Raw genomic sequence first — 26608 nt, forward strand, 5'->3', positions numbered from 1 at the left:
TATTCTTAGCCTACCTTACAGGAACTGGTTATTTGAAATCTCCTCCAAATTTATTTATGTCTAGGGATCATGAAAATCATTCCAAAATCTTTTTTGTTTAAATCTGTAAATACTTCTTATATGGTTTGGAAATACGTTTCTGATCATTATCTTCCCAGAATCTCCAAAAACTTTGAAAGTTTCCAATGACCCATTTCTTCCTCCTACTTGGCCACAGCATGCACTGCAGCAAAAGTAATTTTTTCAGGATTGTACTGCACGAATTACTATTTACTTGCTTCCAAACTGACCACTAAGTTGCAGAGAAACCAGCTCACACAATTTAATATGTAGGTTTCAATATATATCAGAGGGCGGTCTTTCTTTGCCAATGGAAGTTTTCAATAACATCAACAAATTAAATGAGGAAAAAATAGAAAAATGAGTCATGGCAAAGTCCCTATATCTCTTAGAAAATGGATATTTCAGATAGTACATCTTGTCTTTTAAACTTGGATTATATTATTATTATTATTATTATTATTATTATTATTATTATTACTATTATTACTATTATTACTATTGTTATTATTATTATGTTGGTGAAACAAGGTCTGGGAAATAAGCCTTTCCTCCGTTACATCCTGGGCAGTTGAAACATTGCTCTTCTGCAAAGATTTTGGAGAATGAATGTTAATATTACTTCTGAATTACTGTGTTCTCCAGTGAGTTTTATGAGAGATTCTGTGTTGTAATTGTTTTGCTTCTAGTATTGATTATTAATCTATTGGTTTAATAATTACTGAATAGTACTCAGGCGGTGGTTAAAAAAATCAAGATGGCGGCTTTGCATGCCACTTAATATGCATGTCAATATTGTGATGTAAGTAAAAAGGAAGCAGGATTTCTATGTGAAATCCTGCTTCCTTTTTCCTTACATCACAATACTGACATGCATATGAAAGTGGAATGCAATTGAAGCCGCCATATTGACTTTTTTCACACACACACCTTAAAAATGTCTACTATTGCCAAAACTGACTCCAAGTATTTTTATTTTTCAAATGGGATACTGCAATGGTCAACGCTGTAAACACTGGATGTTCCCGTTCTGACAACTGATGAAAATTGCAGTCATTTCCGCTTTGCTTTTAACATGTTTTTTCTTCTGTTTAGAAATCAGGTGCAGAAGAGGGGTTGGGATGAATGCTTGAGCTCAGCTAGCCATAATAATAACGCTGCTCTGTGGGAAATCAAGGACGAACTGATAACAGTTTGGCAGGCTGAGGTCCTGGAGAGAAAGCCCGTGTTTCAGGCTAATTGGAGAATGTGATTTATGACTGCTTATTGAGAGTGGGAATTGCAATTTGTTACTTTGTATCTGGGGGAAGGGATTTTAGTTTTGGGTTCAACTATGTAGTGCTGATACTTTGTTTCCTGAATAAAATGTTCTTTAAGGAAGAATTCTTGCCTTGAAGTTCTTTTGATGGGTTTCATCTATCGAAACCATGACAGCAATGTAAGCTAAGAATATCTTTGCAAAACAATTCTTTAACTGCCAGGCTAGCACTCTTTGCCTCAACCAGGTTTTCCCCTGAAAGTTTCTAAACACAAAATGCAAAATTCACTCTGCAAAATTTATCCAAAACAAACCACATCACAGATATTGCAAACAAAACTTTCAATCACCTCCAGTGCTGGCACATCTTCTATCTTTTACTCATCTAAGAAAGAAGCCATAATAATATTTGTATCATACTGTGAGGGAGCAGGCTGCTCTCAAACAATTGAGAGCATCTGGGGCTGCTTTCGGCCCTTCTCTTTAAGCCCTCTCCCCAATGTCAGCATGGCAAAGTTGCCTATAAAAGCTTTTCCTGAAACAGCTGAGTTTGTATGAGTAAAACAGCCAGAAAATGATATTTTCTCTAGAGCAGGGGTGTCAAACTGCCGGCCCAAGGGCCAGATGCATCATGCCAAAACCACGCCTACCCCATTGCCAGCAATGAGAAAGTCGTGATACGCGTGACATCGCGAGTTTAACACCCGTGCTCTAGAGAGACAGACCTAACAAGACAACAGGAGTCAGAATAGGGTTTGGAACTGGGAGGCAGTTTGTAGACCTCAGATAAGGAGTGGCAGAATCCTTATTTTGCTTGTGAAGAGTTCAGGCTTTACTTTGTGACATTACTCATGAGGAGTAAATAGTGAATGTGTGAATGCTTATGAATATTGTCTGTGCTGCTGTTGGCTCTTTTGTGTTGAGCCCACCAAATTGGATATAGTTTAAAAGAATCCAGTTGGAATCTTTTATAAACGGTGTTAAAAAAACAAATCCACATTCATTCCTGTATCTATCCATCCTCCTTCTCTCTTGCCTATGATCAAAGTTGTGAACTGACATAATAAAAAATGTGTACTTTCACAGCACATTCAACAACAGAAAACTAGACTATGGTATACAGTAAGGACAACAGTTATTACTAAAATCTGCAGGCTAAACTGATGAGAAATACAGAGGAACAAGAACTGGTTTAAAAAAGAGGGGGGAAGCAACTCTTCCTGTGATAAGACTTAGCTTTTGTGTAGAAGTGCCAGAACTATCTTGGGATCAAGTTGATGAATCACAGGTTAGATATTAGTAATTTTCTACACTCAAGTCTGGATATTGTTCAAAGGGACAAAAAGAGTGAGCAGGGTTAGGTGGTAGATAAAGACAAAAGGTTTACATTTCACGTTAATGCTTCCTCTAAGGAAGTCATCCTGAAAGTAAATTTTATGGCTTTTTCACAATCTGGTTTTGGCAAGGAGACTAATAACTTGAAAGACCGATTATATAGAATGGTTAGGGCAGTGGTGGCGAACCTATGGCACGGGTGCCAGAGGCGGCACTCAGAGCCCTCTCTGTGGGCACGCATGCCGTCGCCCCAGTCCTAGGCCTTCAGCTGGGTTTTATAAAACCTTTTCACTTTAGGCCTCCGCCACCGTGTGCAAAAAAAAAAAAAAGGTTCAATCAGTCAATTTCAACTTCTCACGGGAAAAAAAAAGATCTTGCAAAGTTGGAATTGATTGAATTTTTTAGCCCCACCCAGTCTGCCGTTACCACCGCAGCCACGCCCACCCAATGGGCCACGCCCACCCAACTGGTCACACCCAGCCAATGGGCCACACCCACCCGGCACTCGACGATGCATAAGTGGGTTTTGGGTTGCAGTTTGGGCACTCAGTCTCTAAAAGGTTCGCCATCACTGGGTTAGGGGGTAGGTGTCCGTGAGTCAGTCTTGATTCCTTGTGACTATTTGCATAAGTCCATCCAATTTTATTGGGAAGATTTGGGAAGTGGTTTGTCATTGCCTCCTTTCTAGGGCTGAGAGAGAATGACCGGCCCAATGTCACCCAGCTAGCTTCATGCCTAAAGCAGGATTAGAATTTAGTCTCCTAATTTTGATTAGAATTCTAGCCTGAGCTTTAGCCACTACATGAAACTGGTTCTTAGAAACTGGCATTACTTGTTGGCACATACATGTTTTTGACAATGCCACAAACAAGCACTAAAAGGATTCTGTGTACTCTGTCTTTAGAAAATCTCAGCGAAGATGAAACCAACCTTCTGGTATCATTTTGGAAAGAATTACAGATGAAGATTTTAATTTTTGTTTAATTTAATTTCAGAATATTTATTTGCCGCCCATCTCGTGGTTCAAGGTGGAGAATAACTGTAAGAAACAGCTATACAGATGGGAAAGAGGAGGCTTTCAAAACGCCTCAGCTCCAACTTCATTCAGGGAATTGTCCAGCAGTTTCCCAAGGATAGAAGAGAATATTTCTTCCTCCTGCAGTTTCTTCTTGCATAAAACAACTGAAGCAAACAGTGTTTAATTTCCATTTGGTTTCCATTACCCTTTCTGCTCCAGCACTCGGGAATCTGGTTTTTTTCTTAGTGCAAAACAGTACAATAAATTGCCACAATAAAGTAAATTGCTCCAAGGTTTCCCAGTATCAAGAGAGTAGTGGCATATTACCATGCTTTTCATTTATTGCTCAGATAGCCTAATTTTACATTTAAGTAAATATTTAGCAGAGGCATCATTGCATTGGTACTGCATACAATCATCTGAATTGGCTACATTCAGATTCACTTGTCTTGTCCATATGCTGATAAGGTCAGGGACTGCATCAGACCAAGTGCCCAAAGATTTGTTTAATGGATAACATGCAAAAACAAAGTAGGGAAACACTGTTTTTAAGGAGAAACAGGGTTGGCAAAGCCTGGGAGCTCAAATCTGAATGGTCATTCCAATTTATGAATGACATTTTACCAAAGGAACCAGGCTTGGATCGAATTTGAAAAGTCACAACAGCAAAAAATGTGTTTTGATTATTTTAATATATTTGATATTCTCTCAATCAACATCACACTGTTGGCTGATAACAAAAAACATAGTGAACATATTATCCACCTAACTTTGTATCCAAGGGAGGCCTACAACCAAAGAGTCTTCCGATTTGTAGCCTAGTACCTTAACCACTACACCAAACTGGCTCTCATAATAATAGTGATTGACCAAAACCTGAATCCAGTGCATGATGGATTAGTAGAAGGAACAAACATACACAGCTATTTATAAAAATCAAGTTCAGACATACATTGTCAGGCTCTTCAGTGGCCTTTCAAAAACCTTTCCCTGATTCAGTTTAACACATATAACCATAATTAAACACTGATACTTTCCGCCTTTTATATATAGATACCACCTACCATAAACATGGTTGCTGACCTACATTGACTTATGACTATCTCCTGATTCATTTCTGCTATGATAAGTAACTTCTTGGCAGTTAGTGAGTTCATACACTCCACAGATCATAGGTTAACTACTTGGATTTTGTCAAAGCATAAAATGGGATTTTAGCACTGTTTTTTTCTCAACCAAGTTTTATGGCTTAAAATATTGTCACATGTAAACCACAACTCCCTAGTACAGGGGTCTTCAAATTTGGCCCTTTTATGACTTGTGGACTTCAACTCCCAGAATTCCTCAGCCAGGCATGCTAGCTCAAGAATTCTGGGAGTTGAAGTCCACGAGTCATAAAAGAGCCAAGGTTGCCTACCCCTGGTCTAAGTGCTGGGCCTCATTTGTCAGCCCAATAAGGTAGATTACAGAATCTTGTAAGTTGAATGTGCTTTCCCCTTCCACATTTTAACTTCAAGGGAGAGGCTTGTCTGAAATGTTTTCTCAAATTAATTACTTAAATGGGCTGAAGCCCTGCTTGTCTGCTGCAGCCTTCACAGCAGCACTTCCTTTTGTCCTTCAAGACCATTCTGTATGTAATCTACATATACTCTTGCAGGAGGAACCCCATGATGGGAGGCTGGTGTGCTTGAAATGGCAACAGAGACTTAGCACAAGGAAAAAGCCTGGAAAGAGCTACTCTTGATGAAAGCCATCCATATCCAGCCAGAGTGGAAGTGAATGCAATTCCCTCTTACATTTTCTCATTACCCCCAAAGGGACTACTAGCCATTATTTGAGAATCCTCGTATTAAGGATAGCTACACTTTCTAATGCTCAAATATTAATGTGCTATACATGACCATGATCATGAAACTGGGAAAGGAATCAGAAAAGACAGCTAGACCACACCTGTGATTAAATTGTATGAAAAAAAAACTGGTGAAAATGCCCTCCCCACTACTCTCATGAAGTGTAAAATGTTGTGGTTCACTTTGCACAACATATTTAACTGTGAATTAGGGTTAAAGAGGTCTGGAAATGCCAAAGATGGCTTAACTGACCTAGATAAATTCTAGATGGTTCAATTTAACTCAGCATATTCAGTCATACAGAGTTAAAACTAACTCATTTCTGTTGAAACAATACCTTACCCAATCATTTTACTCTAGTCCTCCAAGAGGAACTGCAGAAAAACAGCAACTGAAAAAGCAAGACTCTCCATTACAGAATTCACTGCCAAGGCTTGGCAGCACAGAAATATCTCCAAAATACTAATGGGTTGCATGATTTGCCAAGGCATGCCTAAGGCTGCCTGCCTAGACCAGTGAATCTCAACCTCAGCAACTTATCTACACCACTGTTTGTCAAGCTCAGCAAATTTGACATGTGGACTTCAACTTCTAGAATTCTTAAATCTTAAGTTTACTAAGTTAATTACTAAATTTAGGAAAGATTTAGTAAATCTTAAATTGGCTAAATTTCATTTACTGGAATAGTAAAATTATTAATATGAACCCTTGTCAATGCTTTTCTTGAAGCCAAGTCTCATTGGATATAAGCACTTCCTGGAGAAAATGGGTAGGAACTGTGTTTTCCAAATGGTGATAGCTGACCCAGTTAATGTGACTGGGAGCTGCCACATCAGTTGTAAAGACAGCTGGCTGGATCGGTGGTTGAGAAGTTAAAGTGTTCTAGAAAAAAAGCTCAACCGTAAAAAGAAAGAAGATTCCTGTGAATAGACTACAAAAAGAAAATTATTTAATGGAAGTAAGAATTTGAAGTATGGAGCATCAGAATCCTGGACACAGATTAACAGGCTTCTCTAGTCAAATAATTCAGCCCAAGGAACTCTCCTCTAACTACATTATTATTGTGTTGTCTCTGGGATTGGCTATTAAAAAGAAATCAGGAATGGGTAGCAATGTTAAGTACAAGAAATGTGCATATGTTCCATATTTTATTATGCTTTGCTAACATAAAAGAAGATTATATGCCCTCTTTGCTTTCTTATGCAAGGAATATTGCTAAATCCAGACTAATAGAATTCACTGATAATTAATTTTGCTTTCAAACAATCCCCACTCTTCTCCTTTTTGACAAATAGGCTGAAAATATTGACCCCATCCTTCTGGTGACATAATCTGTGCCCAGCCGTGCTCTTTTAGCCCTCGGAAACTACCAACTAAGGGACTTCTAGGTGAGGAAAACTGTGAACCAAAAAAGCATGGCATTACTTCAATTATCAAAATTAAAACAGTGTTTGTTTTTATTCTACAATCCAGCTGCTTAGGTGATTAGAGAATGTCCCTGGGTTAACAGTTTTTTTTTAGGTGCCAACGCATACATAGAATATTCCTATCAGTTCCAATGGAGAAAGAACATCTGACTACAAAAAAAATATTTTTCAATTATCTCCCACAGACACAACTCTAGGTAGTAGTTAAAATGCCAGACTAGAACTGGGGACAGCATAGTTTGAAGCCCCATTTAATCAAGTCACTCACTCCATGAAACTAAGTATTCTTCTTCTCTGTTAAGTAACTTAGGACTGAACTAAATAGAATAAATAAACTATACTGAGTGGACACTATGCATGACAGTTCTTTTGTTTCCTTGTTAGTTTGCTAAGTGGCACAGCCCAATAAGATAGCAACATCAGTGGAAACTACACAGGGATTGAGAAGAAAGGCATGTAAGCAGCTGAGTTTCATACCTGACTTGCACATCAGAGACCAAATATGGTATGAGTCAGACCAGAAAACTAGTAGAGATTGGCACAACTTCAGAAAGACTACATCCTTTGGAACTAAAGCAGAGGTCATGAAGATATAACAACAGATAAACAAATAGTCTAATATTGGGCCAATTCCTTATTCCAATATGGAAAATCCAGTTCCATTTATAATCTGATGTGATTTATTCCATATACTGTCATTTCTTGCACATGTGTTCTGCACATCAAATACAAGGAGGTACATTTAATTCTTTTTTAGGCTGTGCAAAGCAGCTATTCTTTGCTTTTGGAAGCCTTCTCTGTCACAGGACCAACATAATTCTACTTATAGAGATAAGGAGATAATGTGATTCTCCTCCTGAAGACACTACTGCTTCCTGTCTAACAATTCCAAAAGCCAAAAAAAAAGAGAGAGAGAGAGAGAGAGAGAGTATTTTGGACATACCCAGTTTTTGCCCAGAAACCTCTTCTGATGCTTTCTGAAGCTGGCTAGAATAGGAAGAAGATGTTTTGTCCATGCACAATACAGTACAAGTACAGAAGTCTCTTTTGGCTATTAAAATTCCAGGATATGAGGCAAGTAAAGCACTGCAGTAATATCTATGGAGATTCTCAGTCATCCAGGTCATAATAATAATAATAATAATAATAATAATAATAATAATAATAATAATAATAATAATAATAATAATAATAATAATAATAATAATAATAATAATAATAATAATAATAATAAAAAAGTTGGAAGGGACCTTGGAGGTCATCTGGTCCAACCCCCTGCTCAGGCAGGAAGCCCTATACCATTTCAGACAAATGGCCGTCCAGTCTCTTCTTAAAAACTTCCAGTGTTGGAGCATTCACCGCTTCTGGAGGCAGGTTGTTCCACTGGTTAATTGTTCTCACTGTCAGGAAGTTTCTCCTTAGTTCTAGATTGCTTCTCTCCTTGATTAGTTTCCATCCGTTGCTTCTTGTCCTGCCTTCAGGCGCCTTGGAAAATAGCTTGACTCCCTCTTCTTTGTGGCAGCCCCTGAGAGGCAACTGGACTGTCTTTGTTTTTCCTTGAAGACATTTTGCATGAGTCAGAACTGAAGAAACTTCTTGCATGAGAAGCGAAACGTCTTCAATGAAAAACAAAGAAAGTCCGGTTGTCTCTTGAAGAAGCACCTTTGGGACAAGCACTGCAGTAGTTTCATTTCACTTTTAGAAGAGGAAAGGAAGGGTTTACTACCTTTGAAGGGGTGCCTTGCACAAACCATCAAAGGAAAACACCTCTTCAGAGATTTCCACCATCCTACCATTCATTCCTGTATTATTTTTATGACCAGTCTTACTTTCTTTCCTTCTCTTTTTATGGTTAGAAGAAGAAACTTAAGTCAGGAAATAAGCATCTGATCCGAAGAAAGCCCCTGAGTTTTATGTTAAGAGGTTGTTGTCTACCAAACAGAGGAGGAAAAAACCTCTATCCTACATAATGTAACTAATGTGTGTCACCCTTGCTTTCAAAATAAATTAAAAAACTAAAAATCAGCTATTTCAGCATCAAAGGAAGAAAAAAAAACTTTTTCCCTCCAAGAGATTTGTGACACTTGGATTCTCTTTGAAAGTGACTGATCTGTTTTCAACGTGCAATTTTAAAAAGGGTCATTACAAACTATTGTGTTACAAAAGTATTCAAAGTCATTTTTTTTAATTCAAGCTAGGAATGAAAAAGATATCTTAGGGCAATCAGCATGGGTTTTGCCCAGTTAAATTTAAAAATCTAATTCTTGATGCCACCCTGAGGTATCAATATCACATTAAGAGATTTCACAGTTAAGTCTGTGCAAGGCAGACCGAATGAATTAGTGAGATATAAAACATGTGCCCATATCATTCCTGATCAAAGCTAAGAGGCACATATAGCTTAACTGTGCCTAACTGTTTAGCAAATGAGAACATGAGGCCCAAAGTCAGAAAGAAAGCACTGATCATCTTCTACAGCCTGCAGTTGTTTCTGCTTCCAGTCACACAGTATCCAAGAGAGGGATAAAATTCTGATGCTATGTCATAGCCAAACAACCCCAACTTCTTCTCTGTCTCAAACTGCTACAAATTTCTGCTACTTATCCCAACTTTGATTGGAATGCTACAAGTACAAGCAAGACTGAAAGTTCTAACAGGTTTTAATCATTTTCTCCCTGGGAATCTGACACTTAGCCCTTGTTTTCTCTCCACATTGTTTTCTTTGTCTTTCTTTTCCTTTCCGATGGCTAGAAAAAACGAAGCAAAAAGAAGTTGATTTTTTACACTCTCCTGATGCCTCAGAGGCCTGCTCCAACAGTGTTTCCTAACTAATTTGGGGGGAAATTTTCAACCTGGAAAAGAGACTCAGGACAATTCTTTCTCTCCCCCATCTTTTAATGTAAAGGGATTTTTGTACTATTGGGATATGGGAAATTGATTCAAAATGATAGACACTGTGTGGCATATGTCCCTCAGTGATATTCAGTCATACCAACCATAGATGCTATCCTTAACCCTAATAGGGTACACAATATTATTGTGTCCACAAATTGTAATTGTGATTATCGTTATTTTGTAAAACAATTTTAACTTTATTAAATACCCATGGATATCTTCCTTAGCATCCAACAGACTTTGAACCATAAAAAGAAGAAATAGTAGTAGTAGTGGGAGATAACGTAGTTCTGGATTGCATTAAATGAAGCATTTTATTGAAATCCTTCCATCTGGACCAGGGGTAGGCAACCTTGGCTCTTTTATGACTCGTGGACTTCAATTCCCAGAATTCCTGAGCCATCTGTGTTGAAGTCCACGAGTCATAAAAGAGCCAAGGTTGCCTACCCCTGATCTAGACTATATCTAGAATACAATGTACAGTTCTGGACACCATATTTCTAGAAGGGTATTGATCTGTTAGAACAGGTTCGGGAAGGCAACAAAGAAGATACAGTGACATGCCCTAGCTAGGCCTAGGAGAACAGGATAAAATAATTTGAAGTCTTGAATCCAGAAAAAAGAAAACGGAGAGGAGACATGATATTAATGTTTGGGTGCATAAAAGGGCTGTAAGGAAGATGATCAGGAAATAATAGATATATTGAGGTGCTTGAGGTTTGTAGAACAGGGGAACATTCTACCTACAGAGAACCTGTGGGTTTTCCATTTCTGGAAGTCTTTTAAGAAAAGCTTGATTATCCACCTCTCCAGGATTAATTTTCTGCATACAGCAGAGGGCTGGAAAACATTGTTATGTTCTCTTCTGACTCCACAATTCTATGATTCTGCGCTGTAAAACAAAGCATCAACCTCTAAACGTGCAAGAATTCCAATGATCTTATATAGGATTTTCAATTTGACTGGAGTGTCCCCACCTTTCTAAAAGAGAAAAGTAAGCTAGTGTGATAAAGAATGTTTTAGGGACTTAGAACTCCTGTCTTCTTCATTATTCTTTCATATTTCATTTTTACTTCACAAACATCCATTTTATACCTTTTAGCTTTGTGATGCCACAGAAAAGTTTGGCAAGTTTTCAGCAAAAGAAGAGTTGCCCAATGACACCCAGCTTATTTTCCAACCCCCTCTGCATTGCACTGCAAGTGGCTCAGCAGGTTTTTATTTTAATTGCTAATTATCCACCTTTTTATTTCTTAGGTCTGTTAAAAGCAGAGAAGTAACATTATGCTACCTTTAAACAAAGCCAGATATGGTTGAATAGGGATTTAAACTTATTGTTATTGCTACCATTATTACTATTTACTTCTCCATCTGCTATGAGCATAGCTTAATATAAAAAGGGTTTAGAAATAACTTTTTCACTTTCTTTCTAAGTCACACAAGGAATTATCCAAGAATGTCTTTGTAAATCCCCTCATAGTAAACTTGTCCAGGATTCATTATCTACCTTATTTCCTTTGAACTGTCAAATCGGGTTACAAAAAAAATAAACAAATATAACGTTATCCCTATTGGATCTTGAAAAAGCAGGACAGGAAGAGTATTGACACTTTTGAACTTTGGTGTTGGAGACTCCTGAGAATACTGTGTCCAGCCAAGAAAACAAACAAATGTATGATCAAACAGATAAACCCAGAGTTCTCACTCAAGGCACAAATTACCAAGCTCAAATTATCTGACTTCTGACATTATGCCAGTGTTTCTCAACCTCAGCAATTTTAAGATATGTAGACTTCAGCTCCCAGAATTCCACAGCCAGCAAAGCAAAGATGGTAACTAGCAGCAAGGTCACTAGATTTATTTACAGCAGTGATGAGTACACAATTGGAAGACTTGAAAGACCTTTGAGAAACATATTGTAAATAGGGATCCCCAACCCCCAGTCCGTGGACCGGTACCATGCCGCAGCATGCCAGCAACCGGTCCGCACAAACAAGCAAAACCCTGGGATGCAAGCAGCATACAAAACCCGCCCCCTCCAGTCCGCGGAAAAACCTCTCTCTATGTAACCCGTCCCTGGTGCCCAAAAGGTTAGGGACCTCTGCTGTAAAATGACAGTAACATTCCTTTCTTTCCACCTTCGGTTTATTTCAATCCAATCTTCCTCAACCTGGTGTCCTCCTGTTGTGTTGGGACTGCAATGTCTAGAAATCCTACTTAGCATGGTTAATGTGAATTCTGGGAGTTGTAGTTCCAGAATGTTTGGAGCTTATTAAGTTAGAAAAAGTTGCAACCACCAAAATGGTAAATGTTACTGAATGTGTTTGAGATCCTAGTTTCCTACCATACATACAATAATGTTCGTGATGTTATTATGCATTCTACTGAAGAATTAAAAAAAAAGACTTTTTACATCTTCATTTTCAGATAGGCGGCTTCAGAAGACTGGCCAGCTTGAGTTATTGAACTATAATGCTTCAGGTATTTTAGTGATTCTAGTCTCTTATCTGTCCTCATATTTTAAAGTATCCATGGTGTACTGATTCTGTCCACATACAAATTAGTCTATCTGTTCAGCTAGAACAGATTTTTTTTTTTTTGAATGGCACCACCTTTTGTCATATTATCTCCAAAAATAGGCAGGAACTGTCACCCTTGACTGTTGTCTCTTGCTGATTAAAACAAAGACATTAACAGATGGACAATAAAGAGCTCTATTGCTAAATACACTGGCAAGTAGATTTACACTTCCCTCTTGGCCATATGAAGTTTTAAATTTAGAATTTAGTGCCACTAATATATGTTTCCCAAGATTCCAATTTTTAACCTTTGGTTAGGGTCACAGTTTTGGTTTTAAATAATATGATTATAGCTTTAGGATTACAGCTTTAGTTTTAATATTATTCCTTCAAACTATTATGTATTCATATCTGGGATATTATAGGAAAAGGACCGGCAGAGCCGGGGGAAGGAGTAAAAAGAAGCATCAGTCTAGAATTGTTATGTAGCAATAAATAAGTTAAATTGAACCTTCACGTGTGGACCTGGTCCTTCATGTCTGACAGATATCACCTGAGATGGTTGTAAAATTACTGTAAAGCAGTATTAAGCAAACACCATGGTCCTGAAGTGAACCCAGCAGTTGCAGTGGGTATGTTTTTGTCAGAGGTAAATGCCAGTTTATGGCAAAAGAAGTTGTAAATTGTGGTCATGTGACTGCAGGACCCTGCAAACAAACATAAAAGTGGGTTGGTAGTTGAGCGCCCAAAATGCAATCACGTGACTGGGAGGGAAGCCATTGGAACTTTGAATCTGGGGCGTAAATAGCCTGGGGAAAGTTCATCTTAACTAAGAAACTGATGGTAAATTGAGGACTACCTATAACAAGCAGAGAAAGAAAGTTAGAAAGGATTTGCCCTAATTTATAAGGAAGTAAAAAGAGATAGCAGGAGATGTGAACTTTCAGACTTGCAAGGTTCTGATACTGTAGCCTTACAATAAAGTAGAATTAGCTCACCTTATCATGTTTTCTGTCTGGTCTACTTGGGAGGTTAACACTCTTCTTGCATAGACTTAGGGATTTTTTTCTCATAGAACGCCCAGAAGGGAGTTCGTAGTCCTTGTTCTCATGCAGTGGTTTTGTAGAAAACTGAACAGATGGAAAACATTTAAGCTTATTGGGTATACTAATGATTTGAACTTCTTTCAGGTCAGCCATGATTCCAGTGAGAATAGCTTCGTAGGCAGAGCTGCTTTGCTATAGTTTTCTCCAATCCATCATATCCCCAGTTTATTCAATGATGACAACAACTGCATTCTTCCTTCTTGCTTATGTTACATGGAAGCAGAGATTTTAAAATTTAAAACAGATTTTTCTTATTTTCTATCCCATGGTTTGTATGGAAAAAAGCTAAAGCAACTTAAATACTTTTCCTTCTTCAACCATGAATATTTTAAAAATAAAAAAGTCCCACCATTCTGAATGTCAATAAACTAATCTTACATTTTCTTTTGAGATGACCTATCCTAAGCTCCTTCTTGAACTATGTTCATGGCACCAGGAAGAACTCTGTTTTCTCCTAACCTAATATAAACACATAATTTTTCACGATTCCAAATGCAGTAGAAGCAGACCATTTTTGCCAAGCAATAGATGGTCTACTAGGGGCCCTTACACCTTTTGGACTGACTGATGCTGTGGCTTCTACTCTTATATTCCAAACAAAGTAGATAATTTCTTTAAATAAATCCTCCATGTCTGTACTCCTTGTCTCTGAAAAATCAGTTTGGTTCTATCATGTTGAAGCCATGTTTTGGGTGACTTGTTTTATTTATGTTGAGGTAATTAAAGAGAGTTGTTGAAAGGGGGAATAATTAATCAGATAAGGGCAGTATGAGTGGGATTTTCCTCTCCACTTCAGACAGGATCTGGGGCCAGTCCTGATCATAGTTAAATCACTGATAATTGGTACTTTTATTTCAAATATACTGTATCACAGTTCAAACCCTTATTTGTTTTGCTTTTGTAAACTATCACAATCACAGTGATTTTTGGCACATAATGACAACCACAGAGTGCAATCATACAGTACGGGTAATCCTCAACTTACAGCAGTTTCAATGACAATGAAAAAAGTGACATATGACGTTTTTTTCACACAACCATTGCAGCATCCCCATGATCACACGATAAAAATTCAGATGCTTGGCAACTCTTATTTATGACGGTTGCTCTGTCCCAAGGTCATGTGATCACCATTTGCAAACCTCTGACAAGCAAAGTCAATGGGGAAGCCAGACGCGCTTAACAACTATGTTACTAACTTAGTAACTGCAGTGATTCACTAATAATTGTGGCAAGAAAGGTCATAAAATGGGGCAAAACTCAATTAACAACTGTCTTGCTTAACATTAAAAAAATTGGGTTCAGTTGTGGTCATAAGTCGAGGAATACCTGTAAAATGCACACTGTAAAATAGTTAAAACTAAATAACACGCCAACAATATAATTCCAACAATAAAGATGTAACTTACAGATTGTAATAGCTATAACATTGATAGCATCTATCAAATTCCAAATGGTCTCCAGAAGAGTTCCTTTTTTAAAAGGTTCCAGAAGGATGGTAATATGGATGCCCAAAATAATATTTGAGAGAGCTGTTCCATAAGGTGGACATTCCTACCAAAAACCCTCTGCTTTCCTCGTTTCAGAAAAGTAGAGGTGCAACAGCAGCTTCTCCTGAATATACAAAGGTCAATTCTGGTTGGGGAATGTGATCCTGAGAAGACCTCAGTGCCAAGATACAATATATTGGCTTAAAGTAGGCTACCTAGTCACTACTCTAAGTTCTCAAAGAGAAGCTATTCATTCCTTTCATTTGATTATCAAATGTTTCCTCATAACTATTTTAAGTAATTAAGTATGAAAAATATTATGCAATGTGCATAATAAATACAATTTGTTTGCTCCTCCCCGTACCTTGAATGCAATCTGGCCACCACAAGCTCTTTTATTATAATCCTTGATCAACCAGAGTAAAATAAAAGTACTTCTTGCACATAAACCCTAGCATTTCAGTGAGGAATTGTGCAAGATAATTCACCCATGAATTTTACCCACTGTCTTTGCTTTTGGACTAAGTCTCATGAATGAATAGATGTGATAACCAACATAGACCATGCACAAGACAAGCAGCAAGAACTAGCTCTTCCACAACGCTGAAAGTGCAATCTTACTTCACTAAAGATCGCCTCAATCCAAATAAGGTTTTTTAAGTTCAATGGCATCTCAAGAAAATTGCTCCTTTGCTAGCCGTTCCTTGGGGCTCCAGTAGCAGCAGAATGAAACTGTCTATTACGATCACTCTATTAATGTCAGAAGATTAAAGAATGGAAAATATGAACAAAGAACAGAACAGATAAAAGTCAATCATCCCCCAGAAACGAAAAATGTAATTGCAAGATCTTCCACTATTGGACTGAGTAAGAACAGTAATCACCACTATTCAGTTTTTATTTTCCTATATTTGCAACAGGAGTGTACTATTTACAAAATACTATGCTATTACTTCAGAGTAAACTCAACAGAACAATCTCAACTCAACTCTCATGTGTAGGAAACATCAAAAGGAAGTCTTAGGCAGAAAACACTTGCAAAAATCTGTTGGAATCTAGTACACTCAGTTTTCTGAGACAGAGATCCTAGGAAACAATGAAAAATGTCACCAAAGTCAAATAGTCTTTATTTCTACCAAATGAAGGATGATAGCCATCTAGTTAATATCTAACTAATTTGTATCTAAATACAAATTAACCATTGGCTAATTAGCAGCACAGTTCTGATGCTGTTCACCATGCAGAAACCACATTCACAGCAATTGATTAAAAATAAAATCAGACAAATTCCAAGGATTTATAAACTCTGCCAAAATAAAAATTCATGTCTGTCTGGCCAATAAACTCTACTATGTTGGCTGAAGAAAGCTGACGAACTTAAAAAGAGCTTGTGCACAAACCGTTGTGTATCTAATTCTGGACATGAGTAAGAACATTCTTTAGGGACTTCACAATTAAGCAGTTTCTTCTGTAGTCCATGATGAGTGAAAATAGAACAATTTTACATATGTTTAGTCAGAAATAAATTCCACTGATCTTAACAGGGATTTTTAATACTGTAAGCTAATGTGTAATAGATTGGTGTATTAAAGTACTTTCCAGTGTTAAGTTTCTCCAAATTACTCTAGTTGCATACTTATAATGAATAGCAGCTATACAAAATTTACACAAAAAGAAAGCCCCTTACACATGTTAAACAATCGTGCAAAATCACTGCCTACTGGAAGATCCCATTTTAAGGGTACATTACTGGGGTACAAACCTAGAATTAGCTTCACCGTTTTGTTTTCTTTTCACTTTTACAAAAAGTTCACGTTCAAGCTTAGTTTAGTAACCACCTACAGTAACACAGCCTCAAATCATAGTCTTGGTTCCCAAACACCTTGAGCTAAATAATCCTAATTTCCAGAAAAAAATACATATCTGAAAAAAAATACTTTTCAGATCGCACTATGAAATACATCTTTTTTTTAATTCTTAAGTTATTTTTAACTATTCATGACCACGTAAACTTAAAAGGTATTAAGAAAAGTAATATAATGCCTACAAGTCTTGATAATATCTTGAGGCCTTGCAGTAATATTGAGGCTGGAATGGGGCAGTTATAAGCTCATATGGCAAGCAGTGATGAGATTTTATGTAGTGTCAGTGATTTGTGCAGTGATTTAACTCTTCCTTCTAAAGTGGAGCTTGCCTAGAATTAAATATCTGTTAAAGAACTATGCCAACACAATGTAATTAGGTTCGGAAGTTAAGCTTTTTGCAGATCCAGTTAAAGAATTAAATAAATTTCTTCTTTAGCCTAGGGCTGATTTCCTGCCAGCCTCGTTTTTTTTTGCTGTATCCACGTTGCATTCCTTAGATTCCAATTTAGTGCCCCTCAAATTCTTGGGAATTTGTGGAGTTAACATGCAACCCATCAGAAAGATGCTAGGCTGGGGAAGACTTTAGATTCACAGGATGGGTTCCCACATTATATTAAGCCATAATGTGAATTGTTTGTTTTTGGCTTGTAACAATTGCAATTATAAGATACAGCTCTCTGTGGCATGAACTTTACTACCCCCACTTGACTCTTTCATTCCTGCAGCTGGAAGTAGCATATGGACTGAACTTGGGAGATTATTCATCCTTCAGTAAGGGATGGTGTAGTGCTAGCAATCCTGAAGAAAGTGGTGGTGTACAACCTTCTGAAGAAGCATAACTTGACTGAGCCATTTTCTAAGTTGCTGTTTCTATCCTATGCACTTGCCTGAACCATGTCTGCAAGAGATCCGGGTTTCCTCTAGATTCCTCTGTAGCTGGTCTGCACTGCTTTGCTAGGGAAGGATTTTAAGTGGATAGTGAAAATTAGATAATATCCTTGGTACAGGATAAAAATTGTTTTGGTAATACTGTGGATGATCTCTGTGAGCTCCTGAATAAAAAGGAATGTGTCCCTCCTGGTCCTTTCAAGCCTCTTATCAGCCATCATTCCATCAACAATGATCTCTTCCAGGAGAGCCTTGAAGCTTCCAGCTATTCCATTCCTTCCTAAATAGAAAGTCCTAGTCAATATGCATGGGGGAAGAACACTTACACCTGTTGTTGCTTATGAAGGTATTATTCTACATGGTTTTGTCCTCTCCTGGATATTTAATTCTAACCTAGAACTTTGTCATATTTAAGAACTGCCCATCTCCCTTGGATGGTGTACAATAAAGTATTAAAAGTGTAAAAAACAATATATAAAATTTAAAAGAGGCAAGAAGATGCTAAGAATTAATTAAAAGGCGAGAGAGGGCTTTGAGGGCACCAACCAACCTCATGGCTGCATACTCATCTTTGCATGATAAGCAGGGATTCAGAGTCATATTTTATGGCTTTACAGAAGGCCAGGAAAGTGGGGGCCCACCTCACCTCCAGGGCAAGCATGTTCCATAAGGTGGGGGCCACTGCAGAAAAGGCTCTCTTCCTGAACCTCACTAGTTGGAATTCTTTGGCTGTCAGGCTCCACAACATACCTTCCCTGCCTGACCGGATGGGACAGGCTGATGTACTAGGATGAAGATGATTCTGTAGTAATCTGGCTCTATGCCCTATAGGGCTTTCAAGGTCATACCAACACCATGAATTGGACCTGGAAGCAAACCAATATCCAATGCAGGACACAGAACAGAGGTGTTACATGCACCATTCTTTGGGTGCTCAAGATTGCCCACACAACCACTCTTTGCACCAGCTGAAGCTTCCAGATATTTTTCAAGAATAGCCCCATGTACAGTGCATTGCCATAGACCAGGGCATGAATGACTGAGCAGAGAGCATCCCTATCCAGGAATGGATGTAACCCAATGCAAAGTTGAGCAAAGGCCATCCAAGCTATGACTGCCACCTGCTCTTTGAGGAGGAGCCATAATTCCAGGAGGACTCCCAGATTATAACCGGGTCCATCTGGATAGCTCAACTCCATCCAAAACTAAAGATGATAAATTCCTGGATGTAAAGGGAACCCGTACCCACAGCAACTCCTTGCCAGGGTTCAGTTGAAGTCTGTTGTGCTTACAGCCTCCAGGCACCACAAAAGAATACCCATAGTAACAGGAATGGAGATGTATAGCTGGGTATCATCAGCCTATTGGTGATACCTCATCCCATGGTGATAGATGATCTCACCAGGTGGTTTCATGTAGATGTTGAACAAGAGCAGAGAAAGCACCAAGCTGTACCTATCACTCCCTAACAACACCAATTGGGAGTGACTTTGGAGGAAGGAAGTGAACCAGGATAGAACTGTGCTACTCATCGCCAGCTTTCTAAATTGGCCCAGAAGAATACCATGGTTGATGGTATTGAAAACCACCAAGTGGTCAAGAAGAACAAGGATGGATGCACCACCTCCATCCCGCTCCAACCAGAGATCATCAGTGACCATGATGATCATGATTCTTCCAACCTGAATTCTTCATTGCTCCCCACCTATAGACAGAATCCTGCCAGATTAAGCACTGGACTATCTGCATCTACCATATACTCTGAGCGCTATGTGGGAGAGGTTGTTTTCATCTTCTTTCTCTCACACATAATATCTGGGTTGAGTTGTCTCTTATTCCTCTGGCATGTACCCTCTCTACCTTGAAATCCAGCCTACTATATTCCATCACATCTGGTTAACGTTAGACAGTTAAACTGTGCACCAAACATAATTCCTCACTGAAATATAACCAAATATTGCAGAACACAAAGAAACCCAAAGAACCAAATGCAAAAGCAAGTGTTGAATATAAACCTAGTTCAAACAATAATTCTCTGTTCTTGACAAGTATTCTGATAGGTAATATGATATGCTCTTTAGGCTATCACCAAAAGATTCTAGTCAATAGCTTTAGCTCCATAAAATCCAGGTTTTATCCTGTTCAGCTTGCTTTGATTCTGGTTTTATCTCTGTGGTTGTAAGGGAGCATGGATTTCCCAGAGAAGGAGACACACATAAAAATATTGAGTTGAATGTCCTTGAACATTAACAAGATACTGCAGCTCTGCTCCATTTTTATCTATGCTGTGCATGAATCTGAACAATGTTAGGCATTGCAGATTGAAAATTTCCAGACTTGACAGTGGGGAGAGGGAGATACTGTCATGTTTTTGATACCTTGCTGCTTTAAAAGAAAAAAAGAAACTATCCAAGGAAAGCTGGTGAACTTGGATGCACCTTCCGCCTCCAGCTTTTGGTAAACAAGCAGAGACATGAACACAGCTACCCCAGCAAAAGACTGCATCTCAGAGGTCTGATCAGGCAGGCTCTAGCTGGCCAAACCACTGCATATAACAAAGTTTTATTTCTTCTCTCTCTCTCTCTCTCTCTCTCTCTTGCTCTCTCCCAGAGCTTCAGTTACATTTCTTCCATTTCCTGTGGAAAAATGAAAGCTTTTGAAGCCTGCATGCCTATAATATAGGCAGCTCAAACATACACAAAGCTGACACAAAAAGAATTGAAAAGAGAAAGAAAGATAAAGCAGAACAACTCTGCCAAAAAGTCACTTAGGAAATTCAGGGCAGGGGTTATGGGGAATATATCCCCTAATCCATTTTCAAGGCCTTAAAAAAAAACCCTCTTGCCATTATTGGGGTTTGTTGTCTTTATTCCCAGATACGCAGATTAAAAGCAAACATCAGAAGTATATTTAAAAAACCTCTTTCCCCATCAGTTTCTTCAATCTTTTGAATGCACATTTTAATATATGCATGAAAGCCAGTTCAGTGTAGTGGTTAAGGCACCAGACTAGAAAACAGTAGACTGAGTTCTAGTCCTATCTTAAGCATGAAGCCAGCTGGATGACTTTGAGCCAGTCACTTACTCTCAGTCCTAAGAAAAAGACAATGGCAAGCCATTTCTTAAAAAATTGCCAAGAAAACTATAGGAACTTGTTGAGGCAATCGCCAAAAGTCAACACTGACAAATGAAAAAAAAGGTATGTCCATAAAATGCTACCACCTAATTTTTTTTCTTCACTCTCAGCCTTATTGACTTGTATTATTAATATCTCGTGGATCTTCCAGGTTTAATGCTTTGCACATGAATATCTGGGACTCAGTGGGAAAGGAAGAGGACTGAAATAAGGTAAAACGTCATGAGAAGGAAGGACATCAATCATGCAGTCTTCTCATGTTCTTCTGAAATTGGGTAAAGACAAAACCAAGAAAACCAACGACTTGGAATTCAAAGATCATCATGCAGAGAATACCTCTTAATGCATGATTCCCTCCATCCAACAAAATAAAGCCTACTTAATTATAGCAGTCTCAAAACAAAGACTTGGAAGCCTTGGAAGCCCAAACTACCAAAGTTACAAAGTGCCTCAAGCACACACCTGAAGAAAGTCAGAATCCTACATAGTAAACTACCAGCACCCCAAAAAAGGAGAATGAAGAGAACTTCTTTTTAAAAAGAGATTTGCTAATATTATTGCTCTTGTAATTTATTTGTGCATATAAAAGACCATAATGCAGTTTTGAATATCCAGGGATCCAGATTTTGGAATCCACCAAGGGCTACATTTATATTTCATGTACCATATGTAATTCTGTGTCAAGAGAAGCATTTTGCCTGAAATATAGTATTTGCTCTTCATCTGTCACTGTAATAACAAGAGCTGCACATTTGTAAGATTAGGCAAGTCTAGGAGTGTTACCTTTCAAACCAGTTAGTCTAGAAATATGGCCAGCATTATAGGAGGACCCAAAAAAAAAGTAGTCCAAAAATGTCAAACAGCACTCTGGGGCAGTAGTTCAGGAATCTGTTCAGGAAAATTAGTAGGAAAGCTCTCAAATAGAGGCCTACTGGTTTGCCACCTAATGTTTAGAACAGTGATGGCGAACCTTTTAGAGACCGAGTGCCCAAACTACAACCCAAAACCCACTTATGCATTGTCGAGTGCCGGGTGGGTGTGGCCCATTGACTGGGCGTGGCCCATTGGGTGGGCGTGGCTGCGGTGGAAACGGCAGACTGGGTGGGACTAAAAAGTTCAATCAATCAATTCCAACTTTGCAAGATCTTTTTTTTTCCCGCGAGAAGTTGAAATTGACTGATTGAACCTTTTTTTTTTTGCACACGGCGGCGGAGGCCTAAAGTGGAAAGGTTTTATAAAACCCAGCTGAAGGCCTAGGACTGGGGCGACTGCGCGCGTGCCCACAGAGAGGGCTCTGAGTGCCGCCTCTGGCACCCGTGCCATAGATTCGCCACCACTGGTTTAGAATCTAAGCATCCCTTTTAATTGAAGCAAACAAGTCCACAATTCAAAACCAAGCAGTGAATAGAACATGTGGAAGTACCTGTATATGTGTCCCAAGATAATGTTGCAAGATCCAATTTGGGTCGATCGCCAGAGGTTTACTCTTCCCAGCTTTTAGACTAATGTTGGAAGCCATTTTCAGGGAACTTCTCTCTACTGGTGATTGGCTGTTGTTTCCTTGTGCTGCCAAGCCCTCGGCTCCTAAGTACCTGATAAGCTGGTAGTAAATCAGCATTCCTGTTGCGTGACAAGGGGCCTGTTGGCAGCACAAGGAAACAACAGCCAATCACCGGCCATCAACAGACCAATCAACCAATAGGAAGGCACCACGTAAATGCGACTCATAGAAAATAGCCCAAAGCACATATTCCAATAGAGAGAAGTTTCCTGAAGATGGGCTCCAGCAGAGTCCAAAAGCTCTTCTTGTCCTAGTGACTGACCCAGATTGGATCTAGCAGAATGTGTGGACTTCAAATCCCATAATTCCCCAGCCACCTGGAATAGAAGGATCATAAATATACTGTGCTTGCAAAAGAATGAATCAACTTGTAATAAGGAGGCACCTATGATAGTTAATATTGTTTTTTAAACTGCTTATGCAAAGGCACCAATAAACTGAAATTCAGACCTTACAGTGCTAAGGAGTTCTATTCTTTTATAATGTGCAAAACCTGATGAACTCCTGCTTAGTTATGGCACATTTGGAAGACATGCAAATTTCATGGGCTACTCTGCTCATCCTCACAACTGTTACTTCTAATGTCTACACGTTGCATGTAGACAAAGGTTGATTCATCCTGATGCACAGATTTGAGGATGAATGGGCGTTAGCAATGCAAGTAAAATGATGCAAGGAATATAGGAAGAAGAAGTTAGGTAGATGAAACAAGTGCTGCCCTCAGAAATAGGTAAGTGAGCAGCAGTACAGTCAGTTGCAGAGATTCCCAGAAATAGTCAGCACATGTTTCAAGAAAAATACCACTTTTGTTCCACGGGAGAAAAGTATTGCTTTTTTCCCCCCACAAAGAAAACGTCTACCCAAAATCTCTGCAAAGAGGTTCAGATAGATTGGGATACAATGTTTCTCAGTGTAGGCTAAAATGTGGTCAATTAGTTAGCAGTTCTGGATGACAAGCATCTCAATTTGTGTCTTTAAGTTTTATAATACAGTGTGTTGATCCAACCCAAACAACAGATTCAGTTAATCATGGGCTAACATAGTGCATAAATATGTTCAGTATTTAGCTGACACTCAGAAGACAAAATAACCTTACAGGGCTGATAGATGTGTAGTTCTTACTACTTAGGATACTGCAAGATATAATCTTTGTCCCCAAAGCAATCCAGTCACATTCAGCATGGGAAGGTTGAAAGGCAACAGATGCACCCTTCATAGTGACAGATCTGTAAACACAACATATACTCTTCAGTCCCTCCCAAACCCAAATCATGGGAGGAATTCAACCTCCCTTAGGATCCTGTGGCTTAGCATAGTAACATTTCTCTATAACGGACAGACTTCTCCAAATTAACCACCTTAAACAGCATTCTGATAAAAATCCATACAAAGTACAGCTGTCACCAACATTTCTAGGAACATCAAACAAAAGCTGCAGCCTTCTCAAATACAATTACCATTCTGTAATTTGACAGAATCAGGAGTACAAATTCAACAAGTGATGCCCAATTATTAGTACGCAGAACAATAAGTGGCAACCTTTGGAATACAATTCAACAAGAATAAATTAATGATGGCCAGTTTGTTATATCAATAAGGATATGAGGCCATCAGAAGCAACAATGAAAGGTAACATCGCAACAACTCCACACTCCAAACATAGAACTTCAACACAATGAATGACACCAAAACAGCCAGGCTGATTTGGAAGTCAACCTTGATATGATTGGTAACAAAACTCAAGCAGAATTAACACAAATGTCCCACGTTAACATTCTTAGCTAAAAGTTTCCATAGACAGGTGTCCATCTCATTGAATACATCAAACCCAACAGCCTTCTGATGGCCAAGACATCTAACAAGCTATTACTGCCATCCTCCTTTGCTGTGCTAGCTAAGGATCATGGGGTTTTGCAGTCTAACAGATCAGAAGGCCACTAATTAGGTCTTAGGCTAATCAATTATTCTGGGAAATTATCACATTCCTGCTAGTTTCACTGCCACAGGCCCAAGTGGGTATTAGTGTAGTAGTCATTAATAGTAATTACTCCAGAGTAAGTCTGCATAGAGCAGTCAGCTGCATTCAACGGGGATCTGAATCCCTATTCTGATTATCTTGCCTTTCTAACCCCTTCCATCCAGATCCACCTAAATGTTTCCCAATAAAACAGACGCCCCTTTATTTACAGAGCCCAGGCATCCTTTCCCTCTCTCGACGCTCGCGGGTGCAGGGAGCACCTTCAGCTCCGTGGGGCGGCCCGGCGCGCCAAGTCTGCAGACTGCCCCTTCCCCCCCCGTCCCGCCCCAACAGGTGGGCAGGGTCCCTGAGCAGCGCCCGCCTGACTCACCGCTGGCGTTTTTCCCGCAGATGAGGTGCTGGTAGGGCTGCAGCAGGCCCCACAGCTCCGAGTCGTTGTTGACCGTCTGCTCCAGGGACTCGAGCGTAAACTTTGGCGCTTCGTTAGCAGTCAGGCTGCAGCCGCCGCCACCGCCGCTGTTCGTCTCTCGCTCCTTGCTGGCGGCGGCGGCGGCAGCAGCAGGGAGCAGACTGGCGGCGGAGGCGGCGCAGGTCCCGCCAGAGCCGGCGCTCGAGCAGGGGCCCCTGTGGTGCAGCTGAGCCTGTTGCGGCTGCGGCGGGGGATTGTTTTGGTGGGGCTGCGTCTGGGGCTGGGGCTGCTGGTGCGGCGCCGAGGCGGCGAGCTGCAGGACTCTGGCGTAAACCTCTCGGAAGAGGTTCTCCACGCAGGCGGTCAAGTAGATGGCGGCGTGCTCGTGGATGCGCACGGCCACCCGGCTGTCCACCATCCAGCGGTAGAACTTGCCCACCGAGAAGGTGAGGCCGCAGCGGGTCGACTTGCCCCGGCTGAAGCGGTCGCCGCCGCTGCTGCTCATGTTGTAGAGGGACAAGGCGCCGAGGGCGGCCGCCGTGCAGCTGGCAGCCAGGCTCCAACCCAGGACGATCTCCATGGCGCTCTGGACCTCGTACTTGGTGCATTTGGCGAAGCGCAGGCTCAGCCGCTGAGCCTCCCTGGCCAGCCGGATGAGCGCCCGGCTGACCAAGGTGGAAAGTCTGGCCAAGGCGTCTCTGCAAGGGGGGCCGCCGCCATCGCCGCCGCCGCCGCCGCCGCTGCTGCTGAGGGTGGTGGAGCTGGCGGCGCTGCTGGAGCTGGCGGCCGGGGCCACCCCCAGCCCTCTGGCCTCTTTGCGCTGCGGGAGGAGGACCGCTTCCACCTCGTCGAGGCTCCAGGGAACCTCCTCAAGGTCAGGCAACAGCCTGGAGCAGTGCTGCCCGGAGCAGTCCAGCACTTCGGAGTCTTCCACCAGGACAGTGTTGACGGTGTCGAAGCTATTGTGCCGACTGTGCATGGAGTCAGTTAGAGGCTGCTGCCAGCTGTTTCCTCCATAGGGGTAAGCCGAGTGAGGGGAATCGGAGCAGCAGAGGGACAAGTTGGAGGACCTGACGGAGTCTGCGGCACCACCATACCCCGAGTCCAGCGTCAGATCTTCCAGCGTCCTCACCACCGTCTTACCTCTCCTTGCCATCGCTGCACTTCATGCTGCACCAGCCGGAAACTTTAAAAAGAGAAAGTCGCGTCGGCGTCGCCCCGAAAGCCTCCGCTCCTCTCTCGCGGGCTTGAACTTCGCAGCACCCGCGTCTGGCCTGACTTTCCACCAGGTCCCGCCCGGCAAACGCGGTCCCCCGACGCGCTCCGCATGGGCAGAAGAAGAACGCGCGGCGAAGAAGCGCCCACGAAACGCCCCTCGCTGGCTTCCCAGTTGGCCGTCCGCTCTTCCCCGACTCCGGCACTGCACTACCCCGCACGCTCAAGCCAGCCGAAGGAGGCAGGGGGGAGGTGGGGAAAGACGGGAGGCGTGGCCATGCAAATTACTTCAAACGGGAACCAATGGGAACGCTCTTCATTTCTAGCTTCTGGAACTTGCCCCCCCCCCTCCCCTGGCAGCTACGACGGCGGAGCAGTGTCACTTTTTCTCTTTCCCCCCTCTTTAAAAGAATATCCCTACGTCTCCGACAGGCTCCGTCTCCGCGCTCCTCAATTCGCTGTTTTCGGGAGTGGGGAAGGGGCTCTGATCTCGCCATCCCGGCCCGATGATTTGTTTTGAATTACTCTGCCGCTGGGGTCGGGCCGGCGAGCTGAGGAAATCGGAAAACCCGCAAGATCTCGTAGTAATCCAAAACAGA

General features: G+C 40.7%; 1 protein-coding gene across 4 annotated transcripts in view; it reads right to left on the reverse strand.

Annotated features, from left to right (window-relative positions):
- Positions 1–25950, reverse strand: part of BTBD11 (BTB domain containing 11) — a 206191-nt gene extending 180241 nt beyond the window's left edge. For 2 of the 4 annotated variants that reach the window (XM_029283505.1, XM_015812837.1), the window contains exons 1-2: positions 25616–25950; positions 24756–25540 (exon numbers count right to left, since the gene is read on the reverse strand). In XM_029283505.1, coding sequence (XP_029139338.1) covers positions 24756–25540; positions 25616–25950 — 1120 coding nt within the window. Of the gene's footprint in view, positions 1–24755 lie in introns of all 4 variants that reach the window. The other 2 variants (XM_015812838.1, XM_029283504.1) reach the window with 2 other exon arrangements.
- Between the last annotated feature and the right edge of the window lie 658 nt (positions 25951–26608).

Source organism: Protobothrops mucrosquamatus, unplaced genomic scaffold (assembly GCF_001527695.2).
Source record: "Protobothrops mucrosquamatus isolate PMUCROS unplaced genomic scaffold, P.Mucros_1.0 scaffold113, whole genome shotgun sequence".
Taxonomy (NCBI): domain Eukaryota; kingdom Metazoa; phylum Chordata; class Lepidosauria; order Squamata; family Viperidae; genus Protobothrops; species Protobothrops mucrosquamatus.